Source organism: Sorex fumeus, unplaced genomic scaffold (assembly GCF_029834395.1).
Source record: "Sorex fumeus unplaced genomic scaffold, SorFum_2.1 ptg000044l, whole genome shotgun sequence".
Lineage (NCBI taxonomy): Eukaryota > Metazoa > Chordata > Mammalia > Eulipotyphla > Soricidae > Sorex > Sorex fumeus.
The window spans coordinates 32,700,278-32,723,385 of NW_026606101.1; the positions used below are offsets into that span (position 1 = coordinate 32,700,278).

The 23,108-nt window shown below is 35.0% G+C and overlaps 1 protein-coding gene across 2 annotated transcripts in view; it reads left to right on the top strand.

Moving 5' to 3' along the window:
* The window catches only part of MACROD2 (mono-ADP ribosylhydrolase 2), a 2,391,823-nt gene that overhangs the window by 454,277 nt on the left and 1,914,438 nt on the right, over positions 1-23,108 (top strand). For both annotated transcript variants that reach the window (XM_056121300.1, XM_056121301.1), the window contains exon 4: positions 22,909-22,938. In XM_056121300.1, the coding sequence (XP_055977275.1) occupies positions 22,909-22,938 (30 nt within the window). The remainder of the gene's footprint in view (positions 1-22,908; positions 22,939-23,108) is intronic.

Here is a 23,108-nt window from a genome sequence, read left to right on the forward strand (position 1 = left end):
TTACTCTCAGAAAAAGTATATTAACCTTTTGAATGTCCCAAGGCTAAGTTAACTGGACATAAGAATTAGGAGTTGGTAGAAGTGTTTTAAAGGGATTTTTAAGGGAATGCCTTTGACCCCAGAGTACAGGGAGGAGGAGGGCAAAATAATTGAAATCCAAGCACAAAAATTTGTAAGTCTACAACTGTACCTCATGGTGTTTCACTAATAAAAATTAAAAATATGTATATAGTCTAATAAAAAAAAGAAACTGAGGGCAGCGGAGAAGAAGAAAAAGGGAAGTAACAGGAACAGGAGACTGGGGCCTTGCTATACTGGTAGAATGGGGGAGTTGTATAGTTCTATATCCAAAGTGTTTATACAAACTCAACAACACTGGAACACAAAATATAAACTACAACCTTCCAACTTTATAATGTGTCTGTCAAGGTAGCATGCTGCGGAGGGACAGGAGGGAAACTGAGACAATGATGGAGGAAAGTTGACACTGGTTGTGGAATTGGGCTAGAGTTTATTTGCCTGAAACTGAACTATCAATGACTTTGTAAATCATGGTTCTTTAAATTAAAAAAAAAATCTCAAAGAAAAAATCAGGAATCAAGATTTTTTAAAATAATGTTATTTATTTTAATGTAGACAAAAGCCACAACTGTTGATACAATTCTAGAGTTGAAATTGATTAGATAATAAGCTCCAATATTAAAATAAGTAAGTATAAAAAGTTTAAAACATCAATTTTTAAATTTTTAATTTTTCTTTAAAAATGGAGCCATCTGTTTTTATTGTTTTTGTTTGTCGAGTTTAGTTGGCATCTGTGTTACTTGCCCTTCTAATTTGGTATGCTCCTACGGGAATTTCAGTATTGAGGAATTTGTAAGGGTATAGAGACTTCAGGATCTCTGGCCTGGGCCAGGGAGTTGACATGGCAGACGCTATGGGAGGTGGGATGGCTGCTGGAGTTTCTGGAAGAAGGGGGTCCAGGGGAGGCTGCCCACCCCAAGGAGCCAGGATTTGAAGACAAACATTTCTAGCCAGAAGTCTGATTCTTCCACTCTACCAACAGAGTAGAGAAAATGGTTAGGAATCTTCTATGTTTAGAGGATAGAGAGTAATTATTTATATCAAATCCTGCTTTTCATTTATGTTATTGATTGTTAAGAAATTCATCATTCTTATTCTAATTGTACATAACAAGTTATACTCATTTGTAATGTGCTAAATAATAGTTATTTTCTTGAGTAATTATTTTGGTGATACATAATAGATATCGCTGGAGCGATAGCACAGCAGGTAGGGCTGTGCCAACCTGGGTTCGGTTCCTCTGCCCCTCTCGGAGAGCCCAGCAAGCTACGAGAGTATCTCGCCTGCAGAGAAAAGCCTGGCAAGCTACCCGTGACACATTCGATATGCCAAAAACAGTAACAACAAAGTCTCACAATTTGTTGTGAGATGTTACTGGTTCAGAGAGCCTGGCAAGCTACCAAGAGTATCTCGCCCATATGCCAAACACAGTAACAACAATTCTCAAAATGGGGACATTACTGGGCCCTCTCGAGCAAATCGATGTTACTGGTGCCCGCTCAAGAAAATTGATGAACAACAGGAGGACAGTGCTACAGTGCTACATAATAGAAAAATTCTTAATACTGATGGACAGTAATTTTAAAAACATTTCAGTGTTTCTAGTAGGTTAATCTAAAACTTTTCATTTCCGTACATAATCTGTAACAGGAACAACTTACCTTATGCCACTTTTCCAGTACTCTCCATTATTTAAAATAAATGAACAACTTAATTTCAGTGAATCCTTATAGTAATTCAATCTAGTAATAAGGTTCTTACTATTACCAATTTATAGATGAGAAAACTGAAACGCATATAAGGTGAGTTGTCTGATGTGATTTAGCTCATTAGTGTCATGACTGTGTCTAGGAGTGCATTGTCTCAGGATTTAGTACTATATATGTTGCTTGAAAATGTGAATTTTTGTTAATAAAGTTTATTATTCAAAATAATACTGTTTTAATACTTTTATAAACTAAATTGTCTTACCTTTGACTCAAGTGAAGATTTTTCAATTTAGATTTACCTGAGAGTGTTATTCACCTGTGCTCTTTTGCCTTATAAATTGACTTTCATTGCTTTTTAACTCCTCTGAATCTTGGTATTTCTTCTCATAGTAGAGTTTATTCAGAGGTGGTGTCTCCCCACCCGTGGTTGCTGCGATCTATTGCAGAATGTGTATACTTGCTGGTATCATTTCTCAACTATTGATTTCAATTATCCTGCTCAAATCCTAGGACAACGAGTGAGAAATACAATACCTCTCTGAAAAAAAAAAGTTAAAAAATATTTTTATTTTGTAAAGAAGCTTCTAAAGGAAAGATGTGCTTGAGTGAAGATAGAGCTTTTATCTGTTCTTTAACCTGAAAATCCTGCTCATTTACATGCATTGGTGTTGTTGCTGCTGGTGTTATTGCATTCCTATGGATATTAGACTGCATGGCCTTCACGTGACTTGTATTTTCAGCCCTGAGGATACTTGTAGTTTGTCAGCGGTTTAGGTGTTCCTCTCTGATGCTTGTGCCTACTTAGCCCATGGGCTTAGGGTCATTCTTCTTGAAATGGTGCCATCTATCTTCGATCACTGCTGTCATTTCCTAATAACCCTCTGCTTCAGGCTGTTTGGTTATGTAGTTTTAGAGTTTTTTTTTTCTTGCTTACCTTGCATGTGATTGTTCCAGTTCATCTCATCTCACTGTATAAGCAGTTACTTAGGAATTCTGTTGCAATCTATCTATCTTTCCATTCCTGTGAATCTCAGTGAGGCATAAGCAGCATGCTTCAGTGATGGGAAGTTGATCAAATCCTTTAATATGCATTGATCCAGTGATGTTTTGAACATCAGGGATGTTAGCAGCCTTCATCTTTAAAAAGAAAAAACTTCAGGTGCTGTGTGGTTTGTGCTGAAATGTTTCATGCTTGTAATTCCTTCATCTTTGATATTAATTAAAAAATGAATTTACTGTGTTTCTTACACTAAGTGAAAACTTTTTGAAAAATTAAATTTTCACTTAGACACCATGTTTTACAAAATTATTTATAATTGGTTTTTACCATTCTGTGTTCCTGCCTCCAGTGCCACAATCCCATGACCTCATTTCTCCACCAGTGTCCCCAGTTTCCCTCCCACCCCTCAACTTGAGTCTTTGACAGATCATTGTTAAGTTCCAAGTGGAAGTTTTATACTATACATTTAAACTGTACCTTTATAGATATGTTAAATAAAAAATACCATTGGTAATAGTTTTTCCAGGTAAAATAAACAGTGTATACATATATAAACAGTTTATACATATATGGCTGGAGCGATAGTACAGCCGGTAGGGCGCTTGTCTTGCATGAGGCCGGCCCAGGTTCGATTTCTCTGTCCCTCTTGGAGAGCCTGGCAAGGTACCGAGAGAATCCCACCCCCACAGCAGAGCCTGGAAAGCTCTCTGTGGTGTATTCAATATGGTAAAAACAAGTCTCACAATGGAGATGTTACTGGTGCCCGCTCGATGAACAATGGGAGGACAGTGCTACAGTGCTATACATATATAATTATATCTGTAATTTTGTAATCTATTTCTTTAACAAATAAGTAGTATTTATTAATATGAATAATTCATAGATTTAATTTTTGCATTTTATTTTAAAGGATTTTCATGCTTTAGTTTACTAAAACCCCTAGTTATATTTTTTCTTATCCCCTAGCTATATTTTAATTAATGCATATCATCAAATTACCCTCAAAAGGCATACATTTGTATTTCTATTAGCAATGTTTGATATTGTGTATCTTACCAAACCATGCTTATATATATTTTAATTAAAACCATTGTTTTTGATAATCTGCTAGACAAAAAAAGTCAAATTTTTATTGTAATTTTAGTTTATTGAACTTCTAGCAAGGCTAAGCAAATGCTGTATACTTTTAAAACTATTTTTGAGCCAGAGATAAAGTACAGTGGGTGGGGCATTTGCCGTGCATGCTTCTGACCTAGGAGTGGTCTCTGAGTACTCCAGGAGTGATGCCTGAATGCAGAGCTAGAATACCTGTGTATTGCCAGGTGTGGTCCCCCTCCAAAAATAAAAACGCCTCTATTCTTCATTATAAATTTCAGTTTATATTATTTTTCCTAGTTATCTGCTAGTTCCTCAACAGTTTTATTATAATAGTTATAGTAGCACTGTCACTGTCCTTTCCTCCCGTTGCTCATTGATTTGCTCAAGTGGGCACCAGTAACATCTCCATTGTGAGACTTATTGTTACTGTTTTTGGCAAATGGAATATGCCACGGGCAGCTTGCCAGGCTCTGCCATGTGGGAAGGATAATCTCGGTAGCTTGCCAGACTCTCCGAGAGGGGCGGAGGAATCAAACTCGGGTCAGCCATGTGGGCCGCGTGCAAGGCGAATGCCCTACCCGCTGTGCTATTGCTCCAGCCCAATAATTATAGTAAACATAGCACTGTAGCACTGTCGTCCCATTGTTCATCAGTTTGCTCGAGCGGGCCCAGTAACATCTCCATTGTGAGACTTGTTGTTACGTGTTTGGCATATCAAATACGTCACGGGGAGTTTGCCAGGCTTTGCCATGCGGGCAAGATACTCTCTGTAGCTTGCTGGGCTCTTCGAGAGGGGCGGAGGAATCGAACTCAGGTAGGCCATGTGGGCCACGTGCAAGGCAAACATCCTACCCATTAATTTTAATTATTTTCCAATATTGTTTTTTAATATTTTTTGTAATCAGATGTATTGATTCTTTGCTTTGTAATTTTTTTCTGTTATTTTCTCCTGGAGGAATAGATTCAGCACATGTAATAGAAATGCTCATTAATGGTTGCTTATATAAGAGGAGGGGTTTTTTTATAGGCAAAAATATATAGAAAGCTGTAACAGTAGTAGTCCATTTGTTTCTCAGTGCTTTAATTTCAGAACAGGTTTCTTTTTCTGACATTTTAATTGTTTTCAGTATTTATTTGTAAAAATTATTAATTGAGTAAACTGTTACAAAAAGAAATGACAAGACCTGTTTCTCAGAATTATTGGGGTTATTCTAAAGTTTCTTTTTCTGAGTCTTTATACTCTTTCTAATGTTCAATGCTATCAGTTGATCATTGTACTGCATCTCTCATATTGGTAGTTATTAATGCATATAATTATTATTGTGTTGCAGTGTTAGGGCTATTTTAGCTTCAGTATTATGTATTGACAATTAAAATCTGTTATTTAATATGAAATAGATAAAATAATTTATGTTGTTATAATGTGGTTGAATAAAATATTTTCTGAAATGAAAACCCTATTGACATTCATATTTTCACTGATATAATAGAACTTCATGGGATAGAGTCTAATCTTTAAGGTAATGCTTTAGTTATATAAACCTATTCATGGTCAGTATACTCAGACAGAAATATTAGATAGATTGACTTTGATCAAAGAAAAATTTGTTCCTACCTCCATCTGTAAGTCTCTCTTAGCAAATCTAAACCAACATCTGTGTAAAGTATTTAGCCTGACTCTGAGTTTATATGTGAGGTGGGAAAGCACAGGCAATAAATAATATTTTCAGCTGTGAACTATGAAAATAGAAGCTGAAAGAAGCTGAGAATTGAATTCCATATAGGAAAGCATGTCTACTCTGAAATGTTTAATACATTTTGTTAACTTCAATTATTTTGAGGCAATACCTATACAAGTATTTATGTAATAGCATTCAAGGTAAGTATTGATAATGTTTACCTTTTAAATAATTTTAAGTTTATTTTTTAAAGAGATTAACTTCTAAAGAGTAATACCCATGAACTCATAAGTTTGAAACATTTGCCTTGGCAATTCTTCCATAAACACATTTAAATAAGTATGTCTATTGAAATTTAAAAATGGTTTCCATGAACCTAAACCCATATCTCAGTTTTGGGAAGTACTCACCTTAACACTAAATTACTATAGACTTTACTTTTTATTTTTATTTATTTATTTAATTAAGATGAAGAACCGAAGAACAGATTTTTAGTTACTAGTAGACATGTTAATTATTTTGCTTTTCAAAGGCCATAATTGAAATTATGGCTATGATACATTGTTTGTTAGATAATAGCATATTTGTGAGGATTTCTTTGTGGTGAATATTTATATAATTTATATAACTTACCAAAAAGGTCTTTAACAGCCTTTCATGAGGGTTGAAAAGACTTTTGTTTCATTCCTAATCTTTCAATAACATATCTAGGATTGAATAAGGTCACACATTTTACTTTTCTAATTATCCACCTAAGTCTACCAAGACTTGGAGTATGCTAATCTGGTATGGAATATTACTTCTTTTAACTTGCTTTATGTTGGTTTAGAGTGATTGCAGATCTTACTAAAGCAATCCAGATACTTCAATAGGAGCTTACAATTCATGACTATAAATCTAAAGAAGTATGTCCAGCTAATTTTGAACAATTTCAAACTATTTTAGGAGACTGGCAGCCTTCTTAACTAAAGACATCAACATTTAGAGTTCACTTTACAACGTTCTATGTCTAGGCTTATATTCATTAGCTAGTAAAATCTGGACTCTCAACTGTAGGGATGCATTCTAGTATGTTAACTCTTGGGGAAGAAGAACTTTCTAAAATGTCCATTTCTAAGTCTTCTTACACAAATATAGGGTAGTGCATACTTTCTTTATGTAGCAGGATCATTGTTTTTGAGCTTCCTTTTGTCCACCATATAATCATCTGGTTCTGTAGTTTTCCCTCTTTCTGTTTTATGCAATCTGTTGTAAATATTATGCTATCTTCCAAAACTGCGTCATGTGTCTACCTAATCTCACCAGTGTTCTACCATAATATAATGTTTTATAGTAATAAATGGGGAAAGATTAGACCATATTACGTTGTCTGTTCCTCTCTAGTTAATTCATTCTGGTTTTGTTATTCACATATTCTGAGTTTGTCTTTTTGAATAGAATTTCATTAAAATTTCTCTTTTTTTTCTCTTTGACTGCTTTTTAAATTTTATTCTTCATGTTTAGGTTTTTAAAATTTTAATTATCAGTAATCTTTGCCAGAACTTTTAAAAGTTTATTTGAATTGACATTTGCTTTATGAATCTGTTGGTTAATGACTTTCACCAAATTTGCAATGCTTTAAGGCATAATTTATTTAAATTCTCTTTTGCTTCTACTCTTCCCTCCCCTCCCCAACTTCTAGGATCTTTTTATTTTGGTCCATGATTCCCGGAGGCTCTGTTCATTTTAAGAGACCCTTTGTCCTATTTAAATCTTTTGTTTTAGTTGGCAGTGACTTTGTTTGGGTTTAGCTTAAAGGTCCTAGCTTACCTTAGTGGGCTCTAGTTCCAGTGACTATTTAATTTCCAGAAGCTTATGTAGTGTTGTTTTGCTTGGCTTACTCTAACTAGTATGGATGGGGCCCCCCTTGTTCGTGTGTGATTCTGCTTGAGATGGCAGTAGGAATTTTCTGAGGCCAGGCTCCTCTATGTGAAAAGAAAACCTCTGAACTGACAAGATGAAGTCCTGACTGGTTTTTGTGGCAGGAGCCCTCCCCCTTGTCAGTAATTCTTTCCTCATCTTTTCCCTTAATAGTCATTTCAAGACGCGATGCATCTGTCTTGCTCCTCCTGTCCTCGCATTTTGAACCAGCTCACTTTACTTCTTATCACTTTCAGACTTCTCCTTTTGCTCCCTCTTCTACGTACTTATTGGGGAAGTGAAGAAGAATGGAACAGGAAAAAAAGAACTGTGCCATTTTATCCAAATTGAAAGAGGGAAAATAAAGGAAAAAATATACCTTAAGTAGAATTAACTCATATAAAAAAGTTTTCCTTTTTAAGGAATCTTTAATATTATATTGATTTATATTTATATAATATTTAAATATTAAGTACATTATGTTGAAATTATAAGTAACAAAGGTTTTTTATTATAAATGTCTAATTTAATGTTTCTGTTTTACTCTTTTACTTAACTGTAGTTTCCATTTTATGTACGTATGTATTCCCAGCACATCCCAGGGCACCCACCTGTGGTTGTTAAGTGGATCTTGTTCCTCAAGAACTAAATTTTAATTATATTTTTGTAAGTGATAAGTTGTTTCACAGTTTTATATGACTTGTCAAAATTTTTTAACTTCTGGTAGAGTTAGAGATTCACTCTCACTGTCATTGTCCTCCCGTTGTTCATCGATTTGCTCGAGCGGGCCCAGTAATGTCTCCATTGTGACACTTGTAACTGTGTTTGGCATATCAAATACGTCATGGAGAGGTTGCCAGGCTTTGCCATGCGGACAAGATATTCTCGGTAGCTTGCCAGGCTCTCCGAGAGGGGCAGAGGAATCGAACCTGGGTCCACCAGGTTGGCTGCGTGCAAGGCAAATGCCCTACCAGCTGTGGTATCGCTCCAATCCGAGTTACAGATTAAACAGCAAATCTTAGATCGGGAATACTATTTACAAATTATTTTATTAACTGTTACTTATTCTATTTTCTAATATTTGAATTTTTTAGTGATACTACAAGTAAAACTACTTGTTGTATATTTATTATCCTATGAAATTTGATAAATAATAGTCAAAGCCTTAGTAGTTTGTAATCAGCATCTCACCAGTGATAATACTTTTGTCTGGAACTAATATCAATACTTCTCTTCTCAATGAGGCAGAATAAAATTAATCTTTATTATAGAGTTTGTAGCTAACAAAAGTAATTGGTATTTTTTCATTAGAGAAAGAAAATTATAATTTGTCTCTTGAATATAAAAAACATTGAATCTTTTACTGTAAATTGCTAAACTTGTTGTTGATGAATTTTTATGTTTTTATGATTCTCCTCCCCCTTTTATAGAGATACCATAGTTTATAATTCTGTTAATAATAATTTTATACATACATTTCTCCAGAACCAATAGAGTGCCTACTTCCTTTCACCATAGAACTATATTTTTTGATACTGTCAGTTTATGGTGTCATAAATATATATCTATTGTATACTTAAAAATATAAAATTTTCATGCACATTAATGGAAGGTGTTTGTAAAATAAATGTATTAGAAAGTTAATGATTTAGGTGAAAATGCATTTCATTTTTCTTTATTCTTGCAAGTTCCCAAAGGTATTCCTTATTTGACAATACTAAATTCAAGGGTAAGGAATGCTAATTAAATAAAATATAGGACAAATCACAGAAGTTATTTATCTTATTTTATGTATTTTACCTTAAACCTATAACAGATTAACCAATTGAATCTTATAATTTAAAGCCAAAATTAATATGTTATCATTATTTTTAATACATTTAACTCAAGTTGAAGCCTTGTTAATTGTGAAATAGCTTCTTTGATAGTAGTGTAGTAAGCAGAAAGATGATAGATAAGGGGGCTCTGGTAATGAGATTCTAGAAATAATAAAATTAAGAAGAAATCATCTATCTCTGAATTAGTTCAAAGACTTGAAGACCACATGCCTTTGAGAAGTAAATAATAAAATCATGAGAGGTGGAGAAAATGAAGCACCACTCAGAAAAGGATGGTGGACAAAGAGTCAAAAGCTTGCTTTCTTGACTCTTACCCAGGCAGAAATGGGTTGGAAAAATCTCTCCTGTATCATCAACTTTGTAAAGGCACAATAGGCACTCTTCATCGGGGAGACTGGCTCATATCTCAACATGAGAAGTGTACTACTTGCTTTTTCTGCTCTGAAGATGTCTGAGTTCTTTCTTCAACATGTATCCTTCTTTCTCTTTCCTTACTTTTGTGTAAATAAGTTTATTTAAATAAAACTGTTTTACTCCAATATTTAATATCCTCTTGAAATTATTTTCCTTGAATGACAGCAATGTTCCTGGAAGACTTAGAAGTTAGGACTGACTTTCCTTTTCCTGAAATAAACAATTGTTAACTCCTGCCTGAGTTCATGGTCCTCAGGTAGTGGGGACCAGTTCCCCAGCTGTAGAGATCAAGTGGAATCCAGGTGCAGCTTGTCAGGTGCCTTGTGAGCTACTGAGATGCTTGTGTTAATGCTGCCTGTGGACTCTAGTGGATTTTTCCAGTCCTTATCCAGACCAAGCATTTCTCCAGGTTGGCGGCTGAGGTGTTTTGAGCAGAGGGCCAGAAACACTCTTGAGGTTACTTCTCTTGCTCCTAATTTTATATAATTCACTTGCAGCAATAATTTCTGTATTTTTTTACATTTCTCATATAATTGTATGGATAATTTTAATTTTTTTAATATCAGCCTTAAATTTTATCAGAATCTTAATATAATCGAACTTGGGTCGGCCATGTTGGCCGCTTGTAAGGCGAACGCCCTACCCACTGTGCTCCAGGGCCCCGAGTTCAATTCCTCCGCCCCTCTCTGAGAGCCCGGCAAGCTACCGAGAGTATTCGATATGCCAGACATAGTAACAACAAAGTCTCCAATGGAGACGTTATTGGGCCTGCTCGAGCAAACCGATGATCAACGGGAGGGCCTTTACTTTACTGACTTTACTTACTTAATATAATACTTTAAGGGCACTTTTATATATAGACAAATTTTTATTTTATGAGGTCTGAGTTACATTTAATTTGTAATAATGTTATTCAATAACATGAAATTATAAATATATTTGCCTTTATTATTAGCAGTGGTATGATATATGTAACTTCTATCTTTTATAGATTTGGATTTAAGAAGCTAATAATGTTTCACTTCAATGTTACTGGAATACATTGAGTCTGTTGTTATAGAATTGGTATATCCATTAAAATAATTGTATGGTAAAATGAAATAATTTTGTACAAGACAGTCTGGCATACTGTTAAAAGCATTGGTTAGGGGTTCAGATATTGAAATGAATACTTAATTTACCAACTGTAATTTACCTATTTTGGATAAAGAAGTTTTGTGTCACTTTAGCTTTAGCTTCCTCTTCTGTTATAAGGAAAGTAAAACTCTCACTTTACAAAGTTGTTGGGAGAATGACATATACCATACAGATCAATGCTAAACACTACTTGAAAAATAATAGCTAAGAAAAAATTGTCATCATGATGTGTTTACTTCTTTTTTTTTTTTTGGTGGGTAATATATTTTCTACCTTGATAAGCTTACTAAAATATGTGTCAGCCTGTCCAGTGGCTTGCTGATTCAGAGCATGACTCTCTGATAGACATGAGTCATAGAAGAATTCATTTAAAAGTTTTATAAGTTGGCTGTGTCACAAGACCAAATTTGGTGCAAGTAGTTTAGATCAGTGCCGTCTGATGATCTAAACATTGCACTAGGGTGACTGGAAAGCCAGGTCAGCTCATTTGTAATCCAGCACACTTCAGTTGTATAAAAAAAAAAAAGGTCACTGAGGACTTTCAGATGTCCTATAAGGACATGGAAAAAATATTCATTGTCATTAATTTTTAGAGAAGTGTAAATCAAAACAATAATGTGAAACAATCTCACACAAGTAAGAATAAGGACATATTAAAGATGAGAATTAACCAGGATTAGTGGGGATGTGATGGAAAAATGAATCCTCATTCAATGTTGGTGGCAATGCTTTTTGGTTTAACCTCTGTAGAATATAGTATGGAGATTTTTCCAAAACCTAGAGATGACATAAGAGAGAGATTGGAGAGGGTGGACAGTTGTGAGTACTTTGGTGTTACTGAGGTGTAGTAACTTTGTACATTGATGCCATAAAATTTAATAGTATTCAGACTTAGTAGCTTGAGGTTCAATTGTAGGAATTCAAGAAACCTCATCAATATATCAAGACATTTTGATTCAGATCACTTAGACATCAAATAATACTGAAGCTTATGCACCATCCAGAGTACATAAATGGAAGGCATATTTTTGCTCATTTTGATTATGTTTAATAATTGTATTAATTCCCTTAACTAAACTCACTTTTAACAATAAATTCTTTGGAAGTTTTGTTCTATCATCAATGTTTTAGGATAGGAACACCAATATGTAGCAATATGCATATCTTCACACTGAATTTTACTCGAACATTGCATATAATGTCCAAACTAGAAGCAGCTTAGTTGTCCATCAATAATAGAGTAGTTTCACTTACACACAAAAACACTATAATGTGTTGCATATTGTTTTATTAATTAGAGCCATAATGTATTAAGAAATAAGAAAACCTGATTTCATGGTAATCTTTATAGTAGAATTTATTGTTTTATAAACAACAATCTGAAGGATACCCAAGAAGAAAATTTCAAGAAAAAAGAATCTGCATCTCACCAATGATAATACTTTGGTGTAACGTCCAAATGGTGAGATGTAATCATTTAAAAACCTCTTAATCTACAGAAATATTTTTCTATCGTTTCATTAGCCATTTGCAGTAACAATTAATATAAAAATAAATTATTCTGGGGCTACTACAGGGACAGGCTTGAGGGTTGGTTGGAAAAATGGAGACAGTGGTGGCGGGAAGGTGACAGTGGTGGTAGGATTAGTACTAGAATATTGAATTCTGGAACACATCATCATGAACAACTTTGTAAGCCACGATGTTTGAATAAAGTGGTAGGGAAAAAAGGAGTTCTGTGCTAACAGTTAATTGGAGAGTGATGCAAGGCTTAGGGGCTTGAAGACATAATTTAGGGGTATGGCACTCAGTTGACTTATTTCAGTACCTGACACACATTATTGACCTCCAAAACCCTGTCAGGAGTCATCCCTAAGCACAGGAATAAATCCTGAGTACAGCAGGGTATGCTCCCCAAGCAAACAAAAGATAAAAGCATCCTTTTAATCATAGTCGCAAAGGAATCTAGACAATCAAATTAGAATATTTAGGGGAGGGAAGGCTATAGGAGAACCTTAAGTGTTTCTCTAGGGATCAGAAATCACTGTCACTGTCCTCCCGTTGTTCATTGATTTGCTCGAGCAGGTCCAGTAACGTCTTCATTGTGACACTTGTTACTATATTTGGTATATCGAATACATCATGGGTAGCTTGCCAGGCTTTGCCGTGTGGGCGAGATACTCTCGGTAGCCTGATGGGCTCTCCAAGAGGGGCAGAGGAATCGAACCTGGGTCAGCCAGGTTGGCTGCGTGCATGGCAAATGCTCTACCCGTTGTGCTATAGCTCCAGAAATCACTAAGAGTACAGATATTTCTCGTTTTAGATTAAAGAGTGAAGAGAGAGAGAAAATATCAAAACCCAAGAGAGAAGCTTGCTTTAGGTTAAATCTTGTTTTCAAGTGATGACCTTTATTCACCAACATAGTAAGCTCAAGGTAAACTGACAAGGAGTGAAATCAGGGAGTGAAACCAGGGAAATAGAAACCTTTAACTTGTTCTTATCTATACAAGCAGATCCTACAACGGTTTCTTGACTGGATAGTCAAGCAGAGCCAGAAGGTAAGATGATCACTGATGTCATTGAGAGAGACCAATTTCCTTGGATAGAATTATACAATGGGGTTTGAGAGGTAAAATGAAGCCTATCTGGTGGAATATGGCCAACGTTATTTTTAAACTAAGTAACCAAATTAGTCAAGAAAGAGCAAAATTGGTTGTAAAATGAAAGGTATTGACTCTCTTTTTCTTTATAGACTTACTGAATTATTTTTCAACATTTCCCTTTAAATTTTCTCCTTTCCTCTCTGCATAAACCCTAGTTTTCATCCTCAAACTTTAAAGGATAGTATTTCACAAGATAATTCAGAGTGAGGACAAAAGTCCTTATTTATTTCAAAAGTATGATGTTTCACTAATAAAATTTTTTTAAAAAGTATGATTTTTGTTTTCCTCCTTCTCGCTCTTCCTCCTCTTCTTTTTATTCTTGTTCTCCTCTACTTCTTTCTCCTTCTTCCACACACATTTCTGTTCTAAGAACTTACCTAGAGTCTATGTTCAGGGATCGCTCCTGACAGTGCTCAAAGACCATATATGGTGCTGTGCTTGAACCCAGGTCAGCTGCATAAAAGGCAAGATCCTTCCTTGTCCTAGTATCTCTCTAGCCCCATCTTTCTCTCATCTTGCTGTCTTCTGTTAATTTATTTAGTAAATATTTATTCTTTATCTTCCCTGTGCCAAGAATTGTGCATGATACTTTGACAGAAACAAATGTGAGCGCTTTTTTGAATTTTACAGCTGAATATAATGAATGTTTTCAAGGTAGCAATTATGTGCATCTCTTTTAGCTTTCACTGTCTTTTCCTTTGAGGTTTTTTCACATTTCCTTTTTCCCACCTATTTGCAATGACTAAGAATTATTCTTTTGCTGTTAAATTAAACAGTAAGCTCAAATTAACCCTTTTTCATAAATGCCTTCCAATTTTTTTTATTGGAGAAAAGATTTTATTTCAGAAAGATGAAATAAGGAAAGCACATAAAACTTTAAAAAAAGATGCAGTCTGGTTTTATTAAAACAAATTAGTTTCCCCAAGAAGTGTGTAAATGAAGGTGCATGTTCTGACTTATGTTTTAATCAGACTAAAAGTATATCATATTCCCATAAATAAATACATCTCTCATTTTTCAAGTTGAGAATTGATTTGTATTCAAAACCATCCTTGTCAGAGACAAGTTATAACTGCTGTTCATGTCTTTTATCATTACAACCACAAAGTGAATATACATTTGAACCAAGTTTTTCTCTATTTAGACATGCTTATTCACTCTTCAGAAAGCCCCAGATTGGGTTACTTATGTAATCCCATTTTTGTAACGAAGCCAGTATTATAGTTATCAAAAATTATAATTAATTCAGAACACAGTGTCAAGAAGGATGACTGATACATAGAGGCATATGCTAATTCCTCTCATTCTGCATTAGTTGCATTGCATACAGAACTGTAGGAACAGCCACTGCTTTGTTCATCTTTTAACAATTAAGTGATCTTCAGTATGGCTCTCTATAGATTCATGCACATCGTGTTCTCTTACAATCTTTGACGTCATTTCTGAAGCAATATCATGTATTACACATATATAATATATGCAAACTATATATACATATCTACATACCCATAGTTGCATTTTAAAATTGATAGTAATTGTAGGTTCCAGTCTGATCCGAGACAAGTTACCTAGCTTCTTTGGTCTTCTTTAACTTAAATCATTTCAAAATGAAAGAATAAAATGAATCAGTGACTTTTCTTCCAAGCTGCTGTATTTCTAGCAGTCACCAAGTACCCAGAATGATAGTTGGACTATACAGTTTGGGGAGTTGGGGTGCAGTTTCACATCCTCTCTCTTTAATGAGAATAATTCCATTCGGTTATATTTGTCATTACTCTCAGTAGAACGTTTTATTTATTTACTTTTTGCTTTCGAGGTCACACCTGGCAATGTTTAGGGGTTCCTCTTGGTTCTGTACTCAGGAATTACTCTTGGTGGTACTCAGGGGACCGTATGGGATGCCGGGAATTGAACCCTGGTCAGCTGCATGCAAGGCTAATGCCCCACCTGCTGTACTATTGCTGTAGCCCTAGTTGAGCTTTTTAAGTCGTTCCTTCACTTATTTATCAGTAGTAGAACTCATATTCTGATTTGGGCTTAACAGTGCATTATGCAAACCATAAAGGTCCTAAAATAATCAGTGGTTCTTTTGAATTTTATAGCATGAATTGTGAAGTATTAATCATGAATTTATGCCTGGTTTCTACATGTGAGGTAGTTTAGCCTACTCTTAATTCTTCTCTGTCAGCTTCAAAGCAGGAAATTATACCATTGCCCCAAACCTCTGGCATTCCATCGATTTTGTTTAAAATGAGTAAATCTAAGAAGGTTGGAAGCACAAATGGTTACCAAATTGATGCCTATATTTGTATAGATTGTATTTCCATAACTGTCAGTTGAGAGGGTTGTTCTTTGTGTAAAGTGATTTTAGAGCATGCTTTGGATTTTAAGCATAACAGATTTTTAGCACTTCTTATTTTACATTTGAAATTGTAGGAAATATAATATATGCCATTCTAAAAGGTGATAGTTTGTCTTTTGAGTTCTTTCAAGATAACAGGAATGAAATGCTGTTTTAAGTAGAGGTCCTGGGGAAGTATTTGCCACATAAATTTGACATCCATGTGCTTTATTGTACTAAGAAATCAGAATAAATAAACTAAACTAGCTGGTCAGGATTCTGTTAGGATAAAAGCAACAATAATTTCCTCTATAACATCAAAAAAGCAAAAGCCCTGCATAAATAGTTTTAATCAATGTTTCAAGACTAATCCCTCAAACTGTTCCTTGTTTGACAGACAATCCTGGATAGGGGTGAACATGGAATAGGAAAATAAATAACTATTGTGGAAAAAAATAGAAATTTAGGGGGCTAGTGGAATAGAAAATGATTCCGCACATTTATCATTTTGGCTCATAGTTGACATGGGTTACTTCTTATAGTTCTGGATAACTTCATAGACTGGACATTTCAGCTTATAAACTGCAGGAGCTATTAGGAATACAAAGGTTCAGTTAGGTTAACCATTGTTACTCTTTTAAAAGATCATTCAATAAGATTTTATAATATTCAAAGATAAATGATGTTATCTAGTCCAATATTTGGATTCCTGTTTGTATGTAGACATGTGTTACATATTTATACATCTAGCGATAGCACAGCAGAAGGGCATTTGCCTTGCACGCAGCCAACATGGCCGGCCCGAGTTCGATTCCTCCGCCCCTCTCGGAGAGCCCGGCAAGCTTCCGAGAGTATCTCACCCGCACGGCAGAGCCTGGCAAGCTACCCTTGACGTACTCGATATGCCAAAACACAGTAACAACAAGTCTCATGATGGAGATGTTACTGGGCCCGCTCAAGCAAACCGATGAACAATGGGAGGACCATGACCAGGATTTTCTCTGTGTGTGGAGAGACAGAGATAGAATGCATGTTGCATTTCTTTGTTGTTCTTTTGGGCCATGGGCTTATTCCTGGCTTTGTGCTCAGGGATCACTTCTGGCAAGGTTCAGCATATCCTATTTGGTGCTGGGGGCCAAGCCGAGGTCAGCTGAGTGGAAGACCATTGCCCTACCCTCTGTACTATTTTCCAGCCTACATACCACCTTCTTATTCACCCTTCCCCACTCTTAAATGTGAACAAAACTGTTAATACCACAACAAAACTGATCGTGTTATTCTTTTCACCAAGACCAGATTTAGCTTCAGAAATTATTTCAAATCCTAGTTGTTAGCGTCTTGTAATGAATAAATCTGAAATATTTGAAAACTGCTTCCATCTCTGAATTGCCTTAACGTCTTTAATGGAGAAATATAAATAAAAACTGACTATGATTTGTCCAAACAACCTAGATATTTAGTAATAGAGACAGAATTAAACATTTACTTAGCTGTATAGACCAAAAAGGAGTTTGATGTTTTAGGATTAAAGATGCTCCAAATTATAGCTTTGTCTAACATTTCTAGTAATATTGTGGCATACATACCTTTTGGGAACTTTCAGTGATAAACACTACTTGTAGCGTATATTAATTTTAGTTTTATGATTTGATCCACAAATTGATTATAATTATATACTGAAGAACATACACAGATTCAGGATCATTAAAAAACAATTTTTAGAAAATAGTATAATGTGCACCGTGCGGGTGGAATACTCTTGGTAGCTTGCTAGGCTTTCCGAGAGGGGTGGAGGAATCAAACCCAGGTTGGCTGCATGTGAGGCAAACGCCCTAGCTACCGCTGATGTATTTAATATGCCAAAAGAAGTAACAACAAGTCTCACAATGGAGATGCTACTGGTACTGGCTTGAGCAAATCAATGAACAACGGGAGAACAGTGCTACAGTGCAGTATAATGATCCATTTAAATTTTGAGAGAAATATAAAGACACTATTGGCCATTTCCATTAGTATTGTTTTTCATTACAGTTATCCTTTTCCAAATTTCTACATTGTATTCACTTTTCTTTTAGTTTTGGCATTTTTCTAATTTTTTAATTGCTGTGACATTGGCTTGTAATGTTATGTATATTTCATGTATACCACATTACAAAGCAACATCTATATAAGCTACATATGTTTGCCATAAAAAGTCTTGTTTCCATACTTTATTGGAATATTTTATACTCTCTTTTAAACAACTTTGTTGTTCTTATTAGTCTGCTTTATTTGTTCATTAGTTTTGTCTTGATAATGTTAAAATAGATATTTTAACTTGTAGTGATTTGATGATTTCAATTAGAAAGCTGTAAACTGAGTTCAAGTAGAAGAAAAAAGCATCATCTATAAATATTAAGTGTTTAAATTGCCATATTCACAATTTTGAATTAGGTGTAAGTAGTGATTTTTTTCCTATTTTATTTATATTTTGGTGGAGTAAGTGAATTTTTTTTTGAGGCAAAGAGTATGAAGGTACACCCAACAGTACTTAGGGCTTAGTCTTGACTCTGTGCTCAGGAATGACTCCTTACAGTGCATATGCTATGTCAGAAATTAAATCGGATAGGTCTCATTTAAGGCAAGCACTTTACCACTGATTTGTTTTTTCTGGCTCAGTAAAAGGGATGTTCTGTTCAGGTAAACATGAGTGAAAAATATTGTTGTTTAGAGAAGATACTTAAAATCTTATAGTAGAAGAACTGGAATCATGTTCAAAAATTTTAAGGTTTTTTAAATGTATTTTCTTCTTTTCTTTTTCTGTGAATTTTAGATTACTCCATGTCTAAAATTTCCTTTAGCAAACAACTTCTGTAGGGGCAACATATAGAAATTTATTTGACATATTCTTAATCACCAAGAACTTCCAAATGTAAAGGTTTCTTCAATAGACCTTGATTTTTCTGGGGAAAAAAGATCAAAGCTTTTTATTTCTACACACTTCGCTAAACAAATATGTCAATAAAGAAATTGGACTAAATTTTCCAATTAACTCACTATTAGAAAATATGTATTGAGAGCTTATTAGATGCAGTTCAACTATTAAACTTGGGTTTTGTCTTTAAAGGATTCCAATTAATTGGAATATAGCACAATTGATTGAAAATGATCAAATAGAAGTTAAATGAGTATTAATTGTAGACACCCCACAGTCCTGTTAACTTTTATAAAATAGAATAACTAATATTAATTCACCAGACTATAAAAGCTAAGTCAGGTATATATGTATAGGGAACTTTGTGAAGGTAAAGTGATATTAGAACTCATAATAGTGCTTTATATATACTTGTCTGCATTGATGTTACTTTTGATTTAGAAAAGTTATGTTCTTTCAACTTACAAAATTATGTTTTTTAGCACTGTAGAACTGTCCTCCCATTGTTCATCGATTTGCTCGAGTGGGCCAAGTAACGTCTCCATTGTGAGACTTGTTACTGTGTTTGGCATATTGAATATATCATGGGTCTCTTGCCATGCTTATATATTTCTATTTGAGAGATTCTTTAGATAAGTCATATCAGTTTTAGGATTCCTGTGACTGCTTATGTAGCTTTGACTGGTTCCATTGCATGAGTGGTATTACACATGAAATTATTTTAAGGTATAAATTAATACACATGAATTAATTTATATTGGGTACCATATAAAAGAATGCCACACTTTAATAAAATAAGTTCTATATTGATGAAGCCAGATCTGCTTTGATCTGAACATGAGCAAACATTTGATATAAAGTGACTTGATGGTTCTCTGGATTGCAATTCTAGATTCTACACCTACTCTCAACTCAACCTACATCTACTGGTTGAACAGATGGCCTTGGGCTGTGCTCCCAAAATAGGAGATGTCCACTTTTATTGAGAAAAATAGAGACAAAAATTAGAATACATATTATTGTTGTGTTTGAGAGAATAATGGTTTGGATGAAAAACTACTATTCAGTGTTACCATTTGTTACTGGAATGCCTTCTTTTACTTTATGTGTGAAAATTGGAAGACAGAAAATGGAGCATCAGGGATCTGGATCACTGACAGATAGATAGGGAAGAAGGTTTCAGTTAGATCCATTTTTTTTTAAATAGCAGCAGTGTGAAAAGCCAGGTGGTTCTATAATTCATGTAGTAAGGTTTTAGAAAGTGATTTTTTCCCCTTTGTTTTGTGTGTCTGTGGAGGCCACAGCCAACAATGATCAGGGTTTATTCCACGCTCTGTGCTGAAGTATCAGTCCCTTCAGTACTCTAGAGACTACGGAAGTGGTGCCAGTGATTCCAACCAGTCAGCCACAGGCAAAGCAAGCATTTCACCCCTTACTTATTTCTGTGGCGCTAGAAAGTGTTTGGATTAGTCAGAAGACAATTGTGATCATTGTTTCCCCATCCAGTAAGGACAATGTAATCACAATAGAATTCACAACAAATTTGCTCCATCCCCTGTAAAGAATTACTACATCCACACTTACCAAGTTTGATGTTTGACAGGACATTAAACACTAGAAAGCACTACATACACCTCTGTACTGTGAAGAGGTTTAGGGATCTGAGATGATAGGGTAGCAGAAGACATTCTGACACCAATGAGTTTTGTTTACAGTTTATTAGTGACATTGCTAATCAGTCCATACTATGATAAAAGCACTGAAAGGCAAAAACAGCAATTAGATGGTCCTGTACGTGGAAAAGATTTCATACTCTATTATTAGTATCTTGAAAAAAAACTTTCAAAGTTATTTGCTCTTTTACATTTTCATTATATTCTCTGTAACATTGCAGCAAGGCATCGCACATGTTCCTCATGGAAACTATTTTACCTATGGGCCATTTTTCATTTTTGTTCTGCTTTTCATTGGGGAGCCATATTTGGTGGAGCTTAGTGCTTACTTCTGGCTCTATGCTCAGGGATCATTCCTGGTGGGGCTCAGCTTAGCAGATCGATCATATGGCTTTCCAGAGATTGAATCCCAGGTTGGCTATGTACAAATCAAGCATCATACTCACTGTATTCTCTCCAGTTCCTGGCTCTTGTACTCAAAACTGACCCATTATTTAACTGTCTGATGGATTCGTTGACATTCCATATGCACTTATTAATGAATTGTCTGTGGACATCCACTAAAATTTCTGCCAGAGCAACTTTATCCTCTTCTGAAATTATTTATTGTATCCTTCCTGGGTTGTGCCACACACAAATATAAACAGTGTTAGTTTTCACACATACTCTCTATATTGTAACATACAGTGTATGTATGAGTGAGACACAACTTTGTGGTATAAACTCAGTGCATTATCTATTGATTTTTATTTTCTGGCAGTTACAATGACTAGATAAAGTAGACATAAGTTTTCATAAATTTTGTCAGGAGCTTTTACCAGATACGTCTGAAAAATTGACTTCTGAATTTCAAATGGAATTGTTTTACATTCTCCTTATCATTTGTTATCAGTGAATGTGTTAGATTAGTGAAAAATGGATACTTAATAGCACAGCATTGTTTTATAAAGATAATTAAAACCTATTTTCCTCAATGAAAAGCTAATGCAAAACATAATTATAACTCCTATTTAAGAGTTAGTACTTGCTGTGGTACCTTGAGATTACTTTTTAAAATGGCATTTAGTTCTTAAGCCTTTTTATACAGTGTCATTTAAAATTATTGAAACTGACTAAATAAAGAATGTTAATTTTCACACATATTATTTATATTGTTGGGCTGGAGCGATAGCACAGTGGGTAGGGTGTCCGCCTTACATGCGGCCAACATGGCCGACCCGAGTTCGATTCCTCCGCCCCTCTCGGAGAGCCCGGCAAGCTACCGAGAGTATTCGATATGCCAGACACAGTAACAACAAAGTCTCCAATGGAGACGTTACTGGGCCCACTCGAGCAAATCGACGATCAACGGGAGGGCCTTTTTATTTATATTGTTACATGATTTCCTTTAATTTTATCTTATTTTTGTTTCATTTTATATAGTGGCATGAGATATCACCATCACGATCACGATCATCCTGTTGTTCGTCGATTGCCTCGAGTAGGCACCAGTAACGTCTCCTTTGTCCTAGCCCTGAGATTTTAAAAAGTGCCATATTCAAGGCTCTTTCAGGGTTAGGAGAATGAGACCCATCATTGTTACTGGTATTTGGCATATTGGGTACACCACGGGGAGTTTGCCAGACTCTGCCATGTGGGCAGGTTACATTCGGTAGCCTGCCAGGTTGTCCAAAGTAAGAATGAGATGATAAGATGCCGTGCGGCTGCAAATATTATTATTATTATTATTATTATTATTATTATTATTATCATCATGAGATAATGCCAGTGAAATACAGAACTTTGTGGAATAAACTTTGTGGAATAGAATAAATTGTTCTTTCTCTAATTGGTAAAAAAAAGAAGCTCAATGATTAAGATAGATAAAGAATGGGAAGTGAAAAGATTGCAATATGTACTTCATTATAATTAAAGGATTCACAAAATATGGGCCTGAGCAGTGGCATAGTGGGTAAAGCACTTGGCTGCACATAGCTGACCTGGGTTTAGTACTGCAATAGATGATCTCCTAAGTCCCCCAGGCCCCAGATGGCAGAGCCAGCAGTCAGCACTGCACACCGCGGCAAGTGACCCCCTAACTAGTAAACACACACAAAAAAATGGGAAGCACATTGTAAAAGTTGCCATTTCAGATAAAAAAATTACAGTATTAAATATTTTGTTGGGTGCTTGACTTACTCTCAGTCAACTGGAGTTCAATCTTCAGCCACCTAAATGGTCCCCTGAGCACTACGAGGATTAATTCCTGAGCATTGCCAGGTGTGGCTCCCAACCAAAAACCAAACAAAAATGTACATATTTCCATATATTTCCATATCATCTGAGTAAATCTTTTTTTATACACGAAAGTACATATTGTGAGCTTATGTAAAAATATGATTGTTATCTGCTTTTTATTACGCTACCTTGGTATACTATATTTTTATGTTATTTAATTTTTTTTATTTGTTTGTTTTAAACAGCAAATGCCAGTCTTCTTGGAGGAGGAGGTGGTAAGTCCTGAATATCATTTTACTTAATATACTCCTTTATTACTACAAAAACCACACTGATATGTTTTAAATTCTTTGTTACTTTAAAGGAAAATTGATTTAGCTATAGGCAACATCACAAAAATGATTATTCTAGAAAATAACTTTAATAATACTGCCTTAAGTGTGCC